Genomic DNA, 16,526 nt, shown 5'->3' on the forward strand with positions numbered 1-16,526 from the left:
ATTCCAGCCTGGTTTGGGGAAAATAAAAGGGGCCGTAGCCCGTATCCAAGTTGAACCAGGAGCCACGCCGCACTATTTCCGGGCGCGCCCAGTGCCTTACGCCTTGCTCGAGAAGGTAGAAGGGGAGCTCACTCGTTTGGAGAGTTTGGGGATTATCAGGCCCGTCCGTTTTGCTGACTGGGCAGCACCAATTGTACCTGTAATGAAGCCAGATGCCACAGTTCGCTTATGTGGCGACTATAAACTTACAGTGAATACAGTTTCCCGATTCGACCGATATCCAATGCCTCGCATAGAGGATCTCTACGCGAAACTTGCAGGTGGACTCTCATTCACAAAATTAGATATGAGTCACGCCTACCTGCAGTTGGAGCTGGACCCTGCCTCCCGACCATATGTAACAATTAATACACACCGGGGCCTGTATGAATATACACAGTTGCCTTTTGGAGTATCCTCTGCCTGCGCAATTTTTCAACGTGTTATGGAGGGCATTTTGAGAGGTTTACCACATGTGGCTGTCTACCTAGATGACGTGTTGATTACAGGGACGTCGGAGCAAGAGCATTTGGAAAATCTGGAGGCTGTCCTTAGACGCCTTTTGGAGGCTGGAGTCCGTTTACGTCGCACAGAGTGCGTATTTCAGGCAAAAGAAGTAGTCTACCTAGGTTATCGGGTGGACCGCGAGGGTCTGCACCCCGTCGCAGAGAAGGTGCGTGCAATTCAACATGCCCCCTCCCCGACTGACACTTCGCATCTTCGTTCTTTTCTCGGTCTCGTAAACTATTACGGGAAGTTCCTCCCCAATCTGGCAACTATGCTGGCCCCTTTGCACCTGCTGCTAAAGAAAAATCACACCTGGGTTTGGGGTCAGCCGCAAGAAACCGCTTTCCGGCGGGTAAAGCAACAATTGTCGTCGTCTGGGTTACTAACCCACTATGATCCGGGAAAGCCTTTGCTCGTCACATGTGATGCATCCCCGTATGGTATTGGGGCCGTCCTGTCCCACAAGATGGAGAATGGGGTCGAGCGACCGATAGCTTTCGCCTCCCGCACATTGACTGCAGCGGAGAAAAAGTACGCGCAGATCGAGAAGGAGGGCCTGGCAGTGGTTTTCGCGGTAAAACGCTTCCACCAGTATGTGTACGGCCGCCATTTCACCATCGTGACTGATCATAAGCCCCTGCTGGGACTTTTCAGAGAGGATAAGCCAATACCGCCCATTGCTTCTGCACGGATCCAGCGCTGGGCTTTGTTGCTTGCTGCATACGAGTATTCTCTGGAGCACAAACCAGGAACGCAGATAGCAAATGCCGACGCACTGAGCCGATTGCCTTTATCGACCTGCCCCATGTCGACCCCCACGACCGGTGAGGTGGTTGCAACCCTAAATTTTATGGACACCTTGCCTGTCATGGCATCACAGATCCGTGAGTGGACCCAGACGGAGCCAGTCTTGTCAAAGGTTCGGCACATAGTCCTGTATGGTGGGCAGCATAGACAGCTCCCAGGCGAGTTGCGGGCATTTTCCTCCAAGCTGTCAGAGTTCAGCGTGGAAGACGGCATCCTCTTGTGGGGGACGCGTGTGATTGTCCCGGAAAAAGGCCAGGAGCTGATATTATCAGACTTGCACAATGGGCATCCAGGCGTGACCAAGATGAAAATGTTGGCCCGGAGTTATGTCTGGTGGCCAGGCCTCGACACCGACATTGAGAAGGTGGCCCAAAACTGCTCCATTTGCCAGGAGCATCAGAAGCTTCCGCCGGCCGCGCCCCTACATCACTGGGAATGGCCAGGGCGGCCTTGGGCACGCTTGCATGCAGATTTCGCAGGCCCTTTTCAAGGATCCATGTTCCTTCTACTAATTGACGCCCAGTCCAAATGGCTGGAGGTGCATAAGATGCAGGGGACAACGTCCGGCGCAACAATTGAAAAGATGCGTTTATTGTTTAGTACGCATGGCCTCCCCGAGGTGCTGGTCACGGATAATGGCACTCCATTCACGAGTGAGGAGTTTGCTAGGTTTACAAAGATGAACGGCATCCGCCATATCCGCATTGCCCCTTACCACCCGGCTTCAAATGGGTTGGCAGAGCGTGCAGTGCAGACATTCAAAAGAGGCCTAAAGAAGCAGTCTTCCGGATCAATGGACACGAGACTGGCTCGCTTTTTGTTTACGTACAGGACCACCCCCCATGCAGTGACTGGGGTAGCTCCCGCAGAACTCCTAATGGGCCGGAGACTTCGCACCCGCCTTAGTATGGTTTTCCCGGACATTGGCGCAAAAGTACGCCGCACATAAGAACGGAAGGGACAGGGATTGTCTCGGCACCGTCCAATTCGGCAGTTTGCGCCCGGTGACCCAGTATTCGTGCGGAATTTTGCTGGTGGTGCCCAATGGGTTCCTGGTGTAATCTTGCGCCAAACGGGCCCTATATCTTACCAAGTGCAAGCCCAGGGTCGTCTCCAGCAAAAACATGTAGACCACCTCCGGTCAAGAAGATCATCCCCTCAAAAGATTCACCGCCCCCGGAGCTCATTTCAGCAGCCGCAAAGACCAGAGACAAGGGAAGGTAGTCCTCAAAATCTTCCACTGGTGCCTCACTCGAAGCCTGCGCAGGTCGTTACGGGGCCGAATGGAGATAGAGACGCTGACATGACGGAGGCAGCAGACTCTGACTCCGAGATGGAGACATAGGATGCATCAGAGGGGGAATCCTCGGGTCCACGGGCCGTGGATGTACAACCGCGCAGTTCATCACGGAAGCGCCGGTCTCCGTCTCGTTACACGCTGCCTGATCCAGCGCCGCGTGCAAATGGCGTCCGGCCTGCGGCCAAACGAGTCCGACGCCTTCCTTCGCCAGGGTCTTCGGTGGATTCCTTGGACTTTGGGGGGGAGGGATGTTATAACTGCCTACTTACGATTGGCTGGGGATTAATGACTATCCCACAATCCTGTGGGAGTATGAGCTTCCCCAATGAGGGGGCGGAGAAACTCCTAGTATAAATAAGCTGGCCAGTTCAGGAACCAGGAGGAAGGAGAAGGTAGCAAGGGAAGTTACTGCTACTGTTATGTATATATGTTATAGTAAATAAATGTTATTATTTTGTATCCTTAAAACTCGTGCTGGATTCTTCGTGGCCCTTACAAAAGTATCCTTTTTTAGGGGTACAGTTTATCCTAGGTAATTGTGTGTTCTTTATTTTAGTTCTTTCAGGGTGGTGAAGGTTGTAACAAAGATCAGCAAGCTGTGTTTCATAAACAAAGCTAATTTATTACACCACATTGAATTAGAATCAAACATATTACTAAGGAATTAGTTAGTAAAAATTACACTCCACATCTTCACTATTAACTATGCTATTAGTTCAACTATCTCACAACTACTCTGTCTTCTTATCTTCCACTCTCCATCGATATCCCAGAAGTCAAGAAGGCATGTGATATTTATACAGTTGCTCTATAGCACCATCTAGTGACTAGAGTAGTAACATTAAATTAACCCTTAATTTGTTTTACAATATCTACATTTTCTGACAGTAATGATATAGCTGGGTCACAGGTGAGAGTGCAGCCTACAGTGGTGGAAAGGCCAGTGGAAAGTGAAACAATTGAGGTGTTGCAAGAAGCATATCCTGGGGTGTTTCCTGATTGTGTGGTGATAAGATCATAAAGCCACAGATTGAGACAGGAGGAAGAGAACTTGAGGAATGCCCATAGGGAGGCTGAGGTTCAGTTGTCAGAAAACATGTTTGATCAGATGGTTAGTAAAGAACGAGCAGGTGGTGGATAAAATAGATATCTTTAGTTAAAGAAAGTTGGTAGAATTACAGCAGAAAGATTCAGAGATAAAGCAGTTGTATCAGAAAGCAAATACGGAAATAGAATCTGAGTGTATGCCAGAGTGTTATTACATTAGAAATAATGTATTAATGAGAAAATGGAAACCTTTACATATTCAAGCAGATGAGAAATGGGCAGACGTGCATCAAATGGTGGGCTATAGAAAGGAGGTTTTGCTTTGACTTTAGTATGCTGTAGACACCCAACTAGCTCATGAAGTTTCAGTTGAGGGCCATTTAGGAGTAAGAAAAACGCAAGAGAAAATGCAAAAACATTTTTAATGGCCTGGGCTGCATCAGGGTGCAGTTGAATTTTGCCTTGGACGGCACGGTGGCATAGTGGTTAGCGCTGCTGCCTCACAGCGCCAGAGGCCCGGGTTCACTTCCAGCCTTGGATGACTGTGTGGAGTTTGTACATTCTCTCCGAGTCTGCGTGGGTTTCCTCCAGGTGCTCTGGTTTCCTCCTACAGTCCAAAGATATGCAGGTTAGGTGGATTAGCCATGGTAAAAATTGCCCCATAGTGTCCATAGGTTAGGTGGGACTACGGGGATAGGGTGGGGGAGTGGACCTAGGTAGGGTGGTCTTTCAGATGGTCGATGCAGACTCCATGGGCCAAATGGCCTCCTTCAGCACTGTAGGGATTGCTTGATTCTAAGTCACATACGTCAGGTAATAGGGAAACCTTATGCGGTAATCAAACCAACACCGTTAATACCCATTCCAGCATTTGAGGAACCTTTTTATTAGGGTCCTAATTGATTGCATGGGACCCCTGAAAAAACAAAAAGTGGGAATCAGTATTTGTATTTTTTTTAACATAAATTTAGAGTGCCCAATTATTTTTTTCCAATTAAAGGGCAATTTAGTGTGGCCAATCCACTTAACCTGCACATCTTTGGGTTGTGGGGGTGAAACCCATGCAGAAATGGGGAGAATGTGCAAACTTCACAGGGAATCAGTGTTTGTTGACCACACTGGATGTGTCTATTAGATTTCCAGAGGCCATTCAGGTTCACACTCTTCTTATCAGCGTGACCCTGATCCTATCATCAGGGAAGGTCTGGTAAGATTGCGATCTGGAATCTCGCAGCACAAATCCATTTTTGGTCTCTCGTGAGATTTAATAGCCATTACGTGATTTGCACCCACTGCTAAGGCAGCCGCTAAATTGCATCCAATGTGTTTGGCGTTGACAGGTCCTCCACCCAAAGAACTAATTCTATTTGTGTTTCAGAGGGGCCAGAGTGTGTTTTTGCATCACTCTGGATATAGGATAAAATAAATTTGGCTGAGACTTTAACTGGAAACCCAGAGTTGACCATCAAAAGATTTAGCTTGATGGGGAAAATGGAAAGATTGATGGAGTTAGAAACACTTGGGTGTTAATGAAGCTGAAAAAACTGACTTCAGTTTTGCTGACATGGGCTGAAACTAATTTTCACTCATCTTGGAATCAAGCAGTCGGGAAGGGTAGCAAAAGCCTTCTTGGTGGTGAAGAAGTATAGTTGGGTGTCTACAGCATACTAATGTCAAAGCAAAAGTTTAAGGCACCAATATTAAGAGGTGAGTCAGCGGGTTTAATTTTATGTTGTGGTGGATGAGCTCTGGAGTTCTTAAGGGTTGCTAATGTTCAGACATTTAAATTATTTTTGGATATACCAGGCAAGGGTGAAGAACCAGACAAATGTTAGGACTCAGGATAAAGGGGATACAGTATGTGTGTGTGGGGGTTAGGGGGAATGGAGCGTTTTTTTGGTTATGAAGTTATGAAGTTTGGTTATGAAGGGGCAGCACGGTAGCCTTGTGGGGCAGCACGGTAGCCTTGTGGATAGCACAATTGCTTCACAGCTCCAGGGTCCCAGGTTCGATTCCGGCTTGGGTCACTGTCTGTGCGTAGTCTGCACGTCCTCCCCGTGTGTGTGTGGGTTTCCTCCGGGTGCTCCGGTTTCCTCCCACGGTCCAAAGATGTGCAGGTTAGGTGGATTGGCCATGATAAATTGCCCTTAGTGTCCAAAATTGCCCTTAGTGTTGGGTGGGGCTACTGGGTTATGGGGATAGGGTAGAGGTGTGGACCTCGGATAGGGTGCTCTTTCCAAGAGCCGGTGCAGACTCGATGGGCCGAATGGCCTCCTTCAGCACTAAATTCTATAAAATCTATAAGTTATGAAGTTCCCAGTTTTTAAATTTGTTTTACTTGAGGGCCAGTGTTTGTGCCTAACCCTTGGCCCATAAGCTGAACATCTCAGTCCTAAAAATAAAGTGACTAATTCTTGTCAACTCAATAAATGAAACTTTGTTCACAAATTAGCTCACAAGAAAGTATTTTCCAGTGCTTTCATATCATTTCTAATTTGTTAATCATATATTTTTGTTTCTGCAGTTTCTGTGAACTGACAGCTGGATTTGCCATAGAAACCTATGGGGTGCAAATCAGGTATAGTTTCTATAGCTAAAGTCATGATCTAGAGTAGACACTTTGCATCCACATCACCATTGCACCACATAAAATATGAGATTCCCCAAAGAATTATTTTAACACCTAATAGTTTTCTTTGGAATAGTCATGGCACAGTGGAATTTTGTGCACCTTTTGAATTCTAGACATAAATGATGGGAATATGCAATATGATAGCTTACATCAATTGCATCCAATATGATATACTTGCCCACATTTAGAAAATTAAAGGGCATAGAACCATAGCACCAGTTGCAGAAAGGCCATTCTGCTCATCATATTTATGCCAGCCAAAAAAAGAAACTAGCTGATCAATTTAATCCCATTTTCCAGCCCCTGGTCGGTAACGTTGCAGGTTACAGGACTTCAGATCCAGGTACATGTTAAATGATTTGAGCATTTCAGCCTCAACCGGCAACTTAGGCAGCGAATTCCAGATGCCCGCCACCTTCTGGGTGAAAACGCTTTTCCTCATGTCCTCTCTAATCCCTCCACCAATCACCTTAAATCTATATTCCCTGGAAATTGACCTCTCAGCTAGGGAAACACGTTTTTCCTGTCTAGGCCTCTTGTAATTTTGTACACCTCAATTAGGTCACCCTTTAGCCTCCTCTGTTTTAAGGAAAACAACACTAATGAGGCACGATCAATTTGACTAAAGACGAAAGTTGAATCCAAACTGAGGCTTTATTGGTATCAGATGTGTGGCCTCCCACAGCAGCTGGCGAAATGGCTGCGAGCTGGAGGACACGCATATTTATACCCTGCCTCCTGGGCGGAGCCAGCAAGTAGGGGCCATAGGCGAACCTGTAGTGCAGGTTCTACCGTACATCCTCTAATATAAGTACAACAGTGGTTTACCACAATCACCCCCTGTTGAAATTGAGTCCGGCGGGGGTGGTGAATAACTATATACAATCATGATTTTAATATTTACAGAGCAAAACAAATGTCTCTAGGCGTCCGGTGGACCGGTCAGAGGTTCAGCCGGTCCGGGGCCTTGATGGTCCTTTGAGAGCGACGAAGTGGTGACGGTGTTGTTGGTGCTGACCTGGTCGAACGTGACTCCGGGAGCGTGCCAAGATCCTCTTCATCGACGGGCGTGAGCAGGGGGAGGATGGACAGTCCTGGGGGGGGGGGGGGGAAAGCGGCGCCGGGGGCGACGGGGGTGGTGTGGGGGTGGAACCTGCTGGTGCTAGGTCCCTGAGGGAGACAGTATCCTGGCGGCCGTCGGGAAACTCCACGTAGGAGTACTGGGGGTTTGTGTGGAGCAAGTGTACCCTCTCCACCAACGGGTCTGCCTTGTGGAGTCGCACATTTTTACGGAGAAGCACGGTTCCCGGAGCTGTGAGCCAAATCGGGAGTGGCACCCTAGATGTGGACTTCCTGGGGAAGGTAAAAAGACATTTATGCGGTGTACTGTTAGTGGCAGTGCAGAGTAACGAGCGAATGTAATGTAGTGCATCAGGGAGGACCTCTTGCCAGTGGGAGGCCTGGAGATTTCTGGACCAAAGGGCCAGCTGGACGGCCCTCCCTACCGTCCCATTCTCCCTTTCTACCTGTCCGTTTCCCCGGGGGTTGTAGCTTGTCGTTCTGCTGGAGGCGATACCCCTGCTGAGCAGGAACTGACGCAGCTCATCACTCATGAATGAGGATCCCCTGTCACTGTGGATGTAGGCAGGGAAACCGAACAGAGTGAAGATCGAATTGAGGGCTTTAATGATGGTGGCAGACATCATGTCGGGGAAAGGGATGGCGAAGGGGAACCGGGAGTATTCGTCGATCACACTGCGGAAATATGTGTGACCATCGGTGGAGGGGAGGGTGCCTTTGAAGTCTATGCTGAGGCATTCAAAGGGGCAGGAGGCCTTCACCAGGCGTGCGCGGTCCGGCCGGTAGAAGTGCGTCTTGCACTCCGCACAGACCTGGTCGTCCCTGGTGATTGTCCTTACTTCCTCGACTGAGTAGGGCAAATTTTGTGCCTTAATGAAGTGGTACAACCGTGTGACCCCTGGGTGACAAAGGCTGTCGTGCAGGGTTTGGAGTCGGTCTACCTGTGCGCTGGCACATGTACCTCGGGATAGGGCGTCTGGGGGTTCGCTGAGTTTGCCAGGGCGATACCTAATCTCGTAATTATAGGTGGAGAGCTCGATTCTCCACCGCAAGATTTTATCATTTTTGATCTTGCCCCGCTGTGTGTTGTTGAACATAAAGGCTACCGACTGTTGGTCAGTGAGGAGAATGAATCTCCTGCCGGCCAGGTAATGCCTCCAATGCGCACTGCTTCAACGATAGCTTGGGCCTCTTTTTCGACGGATGAGTGCCGAATTTCAGAGGCAGGAAGGGTGCGGGAAAAGAATGCCACGGGTCTGCCTGCCTGATTGAGGGTGGCGGCAAGGGCGACATCTGATGCGTCGCTTTCGACTTGGAAGGGCAGCGTTTCATCTACAGCGTGCATTGTGGCCTTGGCAATATCAGCTCTGATCTGGGTGAAGGCCTGTTGGGCCTCGGCCGTCAGGGGAAACTGGGTGGACTGTATGAGTGGGCGGGCCCTGTCCGCACAGTTTGGACCCACTGTGCATAATATGAAAAGAACCCCAGGCAGCGTTTGAGGGCCTTGGGGCAGTGGGATCTCTATGAGGAGCGCATGCGGTCGGGATTGGGCCCCAGAACTCCGTTCTGGACCACATAGCCGAGGATGGCTAAGCGGTTCGTGTTGAACACGCACTTCTCCTTGTTGTAAGTGAGGTTTAGGAGAGTAGCGGTGTGGAGAAATTTAGCAAGGTTGGCGTCGTGGTCCTGCTGATCATGGCCGCAGATGGTGACATTGTCTAGGTACAGAAACGTGGCCCGCAAACCATACCGGTCGTCCATTCGGTCCATCTCCCTTTGGAAGACCGAGACCCCGTTAGTGATGCCGAAGGGGACCATAAGGAAGTGATATAGATGGCCGTCTGCCTCGAAGGCGGGGCATGGACGGTCCGATTTACGGATGGGGAGCTGGTGGTAGGTGGATTTCAGGTCCATTGTTGAGAAGACCCGGTACTGTGCAATCTGGTTAACCATGTCAGATATGCGTGGGAGGGGGTACGCGTTGAACTGCGTGTACCTGTTGATGGTCTGGCTGTAGTCCACGACCATTCGGTGTTTCTCCCCAGATTTAACCACTACCACTTGAGCTCTCCAGGGGCTGTTGCTGGCCTTGATGATGCCTTCCCGAAGCAACCGCTGGACCTCGGATCTGATGAAGGTCTTATCCTGGGTGCTGTACCGTCTGCTCCTGGTGGCGATGGGTTTGCAATCTGGTGTTAGATTAGCAAAGAGGGAAGGTGGGTCGACCTTTAGGGTCGCGAGACCGCACACATAAGGGGTGGTAAGGGTCCGCCGAATTTAAGGGTTAGGCTCTGGAGGTTGCACTGGAAATCCAGGCCGAGGATAAGTGCAGCGCAGAGGTTAGGGAGAACGTAGAGGCGGAAGCCGTGGAATTCTATGCCCTGGACCGTGAGCGTGACCGTACAGTACCCCCGGATCGCTACGAAATGGGATCTGGAGACCAGGGAGATTTTTTGATTGGCGGGGTGTATCGTGAGGGAGCAGCGCCTTACCGTATACGGGTGTATAAAGCTCTCGGTGCTCCCGGAGTCCAGCAGGCAAGATGTCACATAGCCGTCGACTTTCAGGCTGGTGGATGCGTTGGCCAGGTTATGCAGGCGAGACTGGTCGAGTGACATGGAGGCGAGCCTTGGTCGTCGGGTAATGGGGTGGCCGTTGAGTTCAGATCTTGGAACCCTGGTGGTGTCCATGTGCTGAGGGGTAGACAAGATGGCGGCGCCCGGAGATCTTGGGGGTTACAAAATGGCGGCGCCCATGGAACGCACGTTGCGGGGCTGGAGCAAGATGGCGGCGCCCATGAAACGCACGTGTTGTGCGGAGGGGAAGATGGCGGGGCCCACTGTTCGCACATGGTCTGGGGGAGGAGGAGAGGATGGCAGCGCCCATTGTCCATGACTGGGGGTGGGTGGGGGCGATCACGGCCACTGAGCGGGCCTGGCACACCGCGTCGAAGTGGCCCTTCTTCCTGCAGGCTTTACAAAGGACAGCGCGGGCCGGGCAGCATTGGCGGGGGTGCTTTTGCTGGCTGCAAAAGTAGCATCGGGGCCCCCCGGGGTTTGCTGGCTGGCGCGTAGCGCAAGCGTAGTGGGTGGGCGGTGCCCCCGCTGGGGCGGCTGCCTGTGAGGTCCATGAGTAAGGGGTGAGCCACGCGGTTGGGGGTGTAGGACTTGACGTTGCGCAGGGCGACCATCATGGAGAGCGCTAGCGTTTTAGTCTCTGCGAGGTCGCGCGTGGCCCCTTCTAGGAGCTGCTGATGTATGATATCTGACCCAATTCCAGTCACAAAGGCATCCCTCATAAGGAGGTCTGAGTGTTCCTTAGCCGTAATGTCCTGGCAGTCACAGTCCCGGACTATTGGGATTGGGGCCCTCCAGAAGTCTTCGATGGGCTCACCCGGTAGTTGAGAACGAGTTGCGAGCGCGTGCCTGGCAAAGAGCATGTTTGTCTTTTGCTCGTAATTGTCCTTGAGTCGAGTCATGACTTTGGCGTAGTTTGGTGCATCCTGGATCAGCGGGAAGACTTTGGAGCTCAGCCTGGAATATGAGATCTGGATCTTCTGAGCCTCCGGAACAGGGGTCGGCGCCGCGTTGATATACGCTTCAAAGCAAGCTAGCCAGTGCTGGAAGTCCTTTCTGGACTTAAACCAGCTTCAGGCGATCTGGTTTAATACGGAGGTCCATCCTTCGAAACTGATACCAGTAAATTGAGGCACGATCAATTTGACTAAAGACGAAAGTTGAATCCAAACTGAGGCTTTATTGGTATCAGATGTGTGGCCTCCCACAGCAGCTGGTGAAATGGCTGCGAGCTGGAGGACATGCATATTTATACCCCGCCTCCTGGATGGAGCCAGCAGGCAGAGGCCACAGGCGAACCTGTAGTGCAGATTCTACCGTACATCCTCTAATATAAGTACAACAGTGGTTTACCACAACTAGCCTATCCAATCTCCCCTCGTAGCATTCAATTTTCAAGCCCTGACAGCATTCTTGTAAATCTCTTCTGCATCCCCTCCAGAGCAGTTATGTCCTTGTAATGCAAAAGTGTTCAAAAATGCCATTGCAAAACCAGTTTAACTGAGTGTCCAGCTTGTAAGTGAAAACAATCAGGCAAGATATTCTTATCTTTGAGGGCATAGAACATAGAGTGCAGAAGGAGGCCATTCGGCCCATCGAGTCTGCACCGATCCACTTAAGCCCTCACTTCCACCCTATCCCCATAACCCAATGTGATACCCTCAATTACAACTCGAGAGAGATGATTGGTAATACAAAGGCTTTAAATAGCAGAGAACCAGACAGCTACCGCGAAGTGTTCTCACTGCCCACTGCACATTACCTTAAATATGGCTCCCTGGGGGGTGGAGCCGGAGGCGAAGTCCCCCAGGGTTCCAAACCCGGTCTCAAAGGGATCATTACATTAAAGGTGCAGTAATCAATCATCACATTCACCCCCTGTTTTAAAAGTGTAGCGCACAAAGACTCCGTGAGACGAATAGAGTGAAGTCGATGAGGCTTTATTAAGCGTGTCTGTTCCCCAGCAGCCCGATAGTAAACTGGCCTGCGGGGGAAGGCACCGGCTTCTTATACTTCGCCTTCAGGGCGGAGCATGAGGTCAACGGCCAACCAGGACCCGGGATCTGTCAGCCAATGACATTAGGGCTTCCAGTCCCACATGACCCCCAATACATACTACCACATTCACCCCTTGTCAAAAATGAACCCGGCGGGGTGATGCTTCGTATGGTGGTAAGGGTTTACAGGGCTGGTCCTGGGAGGATAGAACAGTTACATGGTAGTACAGTATTGGACAGTATCGTCCTGTTACAACTATTTACAGAGGGTATAGGAAAAACAAAATGTTCATTGGACAGTCCATCTTTGTTTTACATCGACGCCACGAGTCGGTCGGGCGGTCTGGTCGTCCGTATCGATCGCCTCGGCCCCGGCGGTGGTGGTGGTGCTTGTACCAGTGTTGTCGCCTCCAGGAGCCGCACGGTTTCAGCTGTCGGTGCAAAGGGGAGGGGGACTGATCCTCCTGGGAAGGGGGCGGTCGCGGGGTGCGGCGGTGGCAGGAAGGGGGGTGGTTGGGTTGATGGTGTCGGGGGGGGTGTGCGTGGTGCCGGCGGGCGCCAGATCCCGCAGGGAGACCGTGTCCTGTCGGCCGCGGGGTACTCCACGTAGGCGTACTGGGGGTTTGCGTGGAGGAGGTGAACCCTTTCGACCAACGGGTCCACCTTATGTGCCCGCACATGCTTTCGGAGCAGGATGGGCCCTGGCGCTCGCAGTGCAGGAACTCCGCGCGGTCCTAGCGCTCCCCAGACCCCCCAGCACACCATGTGCAACCCGCAGACGCCGCCATTTTGGGTCCCGACCACCACGAGGGGCGGAGGGGCGCCGCCATCTTGGACCGCCCCCGACCTGTACGACGCATGGGGGCGGCCATTTTGTCCACCCCCGACGCCATCTTGTGACCCCTCAGCCACGTGCGATGTATGGGGGCGGCCATTTTGTCCATCCCCGATGCCATCTTGGACGGCAACAACGGACCCCACCCCACTACTATAACCACGGCTCGCTTCGGTTACGCTCCATCAGGCTCGGCCCCGGACTCTCCAGACGACGACGACAACGGTCCTAATTAACGGCCACGAGACGCCATGCCTAGTCGACTCCGGGAGCACGGAAAGTTTTATACATCCCGACACGGTAAGACGCTGTTCCTTAACTACCTACCCCAGCGCACAAAAGATTTGCCTAGCTGCAGGATCCCACTCCGTACAGATCCAGGGATTCTGCATAGTTACCCTAACGGTACAGGGGCGGGAATTCAAAAACTACAAACTTAACGTCCTTCCCCAACTCTGTGCCCCCACCTTGCTGGGCTTAGATTTTCAATGTAACCTACAGAGCCTTACGTTTAAATTCGGCGGCCCCATACCCCCACTCACTATCTGCGGCCTCGCCACCCTCAAGGTGCAACCCCCGTCCTTGTTTGCGAACCTCACCCCGGATTGCAAACCCGCCGCCACTAGGAGCAGACGGTACAGCGCCCAGGACCGGACCTTCATTCGCTCTGAAGTCCAGCGGCTACTAAAGGAGGGCATAATCCAGGCCAGCAATAGTCCCTGGAGAGCGTAGGTGGTAGTAGTGAAGACAGGGGAGAAACAAAGGATGGTCATTGACTATAGCCAGACCATCAACAGGTACACACAACTAGACGCGTACCCTCTCCCCCGCATATCCGACATGGTCAATCGGATTGCCCAGTATAAAGTCTTCTCCACCGTGGACCTCAAGTCCGCCTACCATCTCCGCCGGCAGGAGATTCACTCTCCTCACTGACCAACGGTCGGTAGCCTTCATGTTCGATAATGCACAGCGGGGCAAGATTAAAAATGACAAGATCTTAAGGTGGAGGATCGAGCTCTCCACCTTCAACTATGAGATCTTGTACCGGCCCGGAAAGCTGAACGAGCCGTCCGATGCCCTATCCCGCGGCACATGTGCCAACGCACAAATTGACCGCCTCCAAGCCCTCCACGAGGACCTCTGCCACCCGGGGGTCACTCGGTTTTACCACTTCATCAAATCCCGCAATCTCCCATACTCTTTAGAGGAGGTCCGTACAGTCACAAGGGACTGCCACATCTGCGCAGAATGCAAACCGCATTTTTTCAGACCAGATGGAGCGCACCTGATTAAGGCTTCCCGCCCCTTTGAACGCCTCAGTCTCGATTTCAAAGGGCCCCTCCCCTCCACCGACCGCAACGCGTATTTCCTTAATGTAGTGGACGAATACTCCCGCTTCCCTTTTGCCATTCCCTGCTCCGACATGACCGCGGCCACAGTCATTAAAGCCCTGAACAGCATCTTCACGCTGTTCGGTTACCCCGCATACATCCACAGCGACAGGGGGTCTTCTTTCATGAGTGACGAGCTGCGCCAGTTCCTGCTCAGCAAGGGTATAGCTTCAAGCAGGACGACCAGCTACAACCCCCGGGGGAACGGGCAAGTAGAAAGGGAGAACGGCACGGTCTGGAAGGCAGTCCTACTGGCCCTACGGTCCAGGGATCTCCCAGTTTCACGGTGGCAGGAGGTCCTCCCGGACGCTCTCCATTCCATCCGGTCGTTATTATGTACAAGCACTAATCAAACGCCTCACGAGCGTCTCCTGGTCTTCCCTAGGAGGTCCTCCTCTGGAACGTCGCCGTCGACCTGGCTGGCGGCCCCAGGACCCATCCTGCTCCGAAAGCACGTGCGGGCACATAGGGCGGACCCGTTGGTCGAAAGGGTTCACCTCCTCCACGCAAACCCCCAGTATGCCTACGTGGAGTACCCCGACGGCCGACAGGACACGGTCTCCCTGCGGGATCTGCCGCCCGCCGGCACCACGCACACCCCCCGACACCATCAACCCAACCGCCCCCCTTCCTGCCACCGCCGCACCCCGCGACCGCCCCCTTCCCAGGAGGATCAGTCCCCCTCCCCTTTGCACCGACAGCTGAAACCGTGCTGCTCCCGGAGGCGACAACACTGGTACAAGCACCACCACCACCGCCGGGGCCGAGGCGATCGACACGGACGACCAGACCGCCCGACCGACTCGTGGCGTCGATGTAAAACAAAGATGGACTGTCCAATGAACATTTTGTTTTTCCTATACCCTCTGTAAATAGTTGTAACAGGACGATACTGTCCAATACTGTACTACCATGTAACTGTTCTATCCTCCCAGGACCAGCCCTGTAAACCCTTACCACCATACGAAGCATCACCCCGCCGGGTTCATTTTTGAAAAGGGGTGAATGTGGTAGTATGTATTGGGGGTCATGTGGGACTGGAAGCCCTAATGTCATTGGCTGACAGATCCCGGGTCCTGGTTGGCCGTTGACCTCATGCTCCGCCCTGAAGGCGAAGTATAAGAAGCCGGTGCCTTCCCCCGCAGGCCAGTTTACTATCGGGCTGCTGGGGAACAGACACGCTTAATAAAGCCTCATCGACTTCACTCTATTCGTCTCACGGAGTCTTTGTGCGCTACAATTTATTAAGCGTGTCTGTTCCCCAGCAGCCCGATAGTAAACTGGCCTGCGGGGGAAGGCACCGGCTTCTTATACTTCGCCTTCAGGGCGGAGCATGAGGTCAACGGCCAACCAGGACCCGGGATCTGTCAACCAATGACATTAGGGCTTCCAGTCCCACATGACCCCCAATACATACTACCACAAAAAGAAAACACAGAGTCCGTCGGGGGTGAAGTGGAATTACATGTCCAGTCTTTTGTGTGGCCTGATTGTCCGTGTTAACCTTCTCAGCTCCAGCAGTGGTGCGGCGGACACGGTCGTCTTCAGTGGGGGTATATCCAGGGTGACTAGGGTGATTGGGGCCAGCGCCGGTGGGGGGAGGGGGCACTAGAGGGGGGCTCTGTCGGTGTCGGCGGCCGGTGCGGGGAGGGGAGAGTCGGTAGAGGGGAGAGGTCAGTGGGACAGCCAGCGGGTGCCAGGTCTCGCAGGGAAACTGTCTTGCCTTCCGTCGAGGTGCTCGACGTAGGCGAATTGAGGGTTTGCATGCAGCAGCTGGACCCTCTCGACTAGAGGGTCCGTCTTATGGCTCCTCACGTGCCTCCAGAGTAGAACTGGTCCCGGAGTCGTCAGCCAACGTGGAAGCGAGACCTCAGAGGTGGACTTCCTGGGGAAGACAAACAAGCGATTCTGAGGGGTCTCGTTCGTGGCCGTGCAGAGGAGCGATCTAATGCAATGTAGGGCATCGGGTAGGACCTCCTGCCAGCGGGTGGTTGGGAGACTTCTTGACCGTAGGGCTAGAAGAACAACCTTCCAAACTGTCGCGTTCTCCCTCTCCACCTGCCCGATTCCCCGCGGGTTATAGCTGGTCGTTCTGCTCTAGGCGATGCCCTTGTTGAGCAGATACTGACGCAGCTCATCGCTCATGAAAGATGTACCACGGTCGCTGTGGATATAAGCGGGGAAACCGAACAGGGTGAAGATGCTGTGCAGTGCCTTGATTACGGAGGCCGAGATCATATCGGGGCAGGGGACAGCGAAATGGAAGCGGGAGAATTTGTCGATGACTGTGAGGAAATAGATGTTGCGGTTGG

General features: G+C 52.5%; 1 protein-coding gene across 1 annotated transcript in view; it reads left to right on the forward strand.

The window, feature by feature from the left end:
• Positions 1–16,526, forward strand: part of LOC140422212 (cation channel sperm-associated auxiliary subunit epsilon-like) — a 289,036-nt gene that overhangs the window by 247,833 nt on the left and 24,677 nt on the right. Inside the window, exon 18 of the mRNA XM_072507255.1 lies at positions 6,225–6,278. Coding sequence (XP_072363356.1) covers positions 6,225–6,278 — 54 coding nt within the window. The remainder of the gene's footprint in view (positions 1–6,224; positions 6,279–16,526) is intronic.

This window comes from Scyliorhinus torazame, chromosome 1 (genome assembly GCF_047496885.1).
Source record: "Scyliorhinus torazame isolate Kashiwa2021f chromosome 1, sScyTor2.1, whole genome shotgun sequence".
NCBI lineage: Eukaryota > Metazoa > Chordata > Chondrichthyes > Carcharhiniformes > Scyliorhinidae > Scyliorhinus > Scyliorhinus torazame.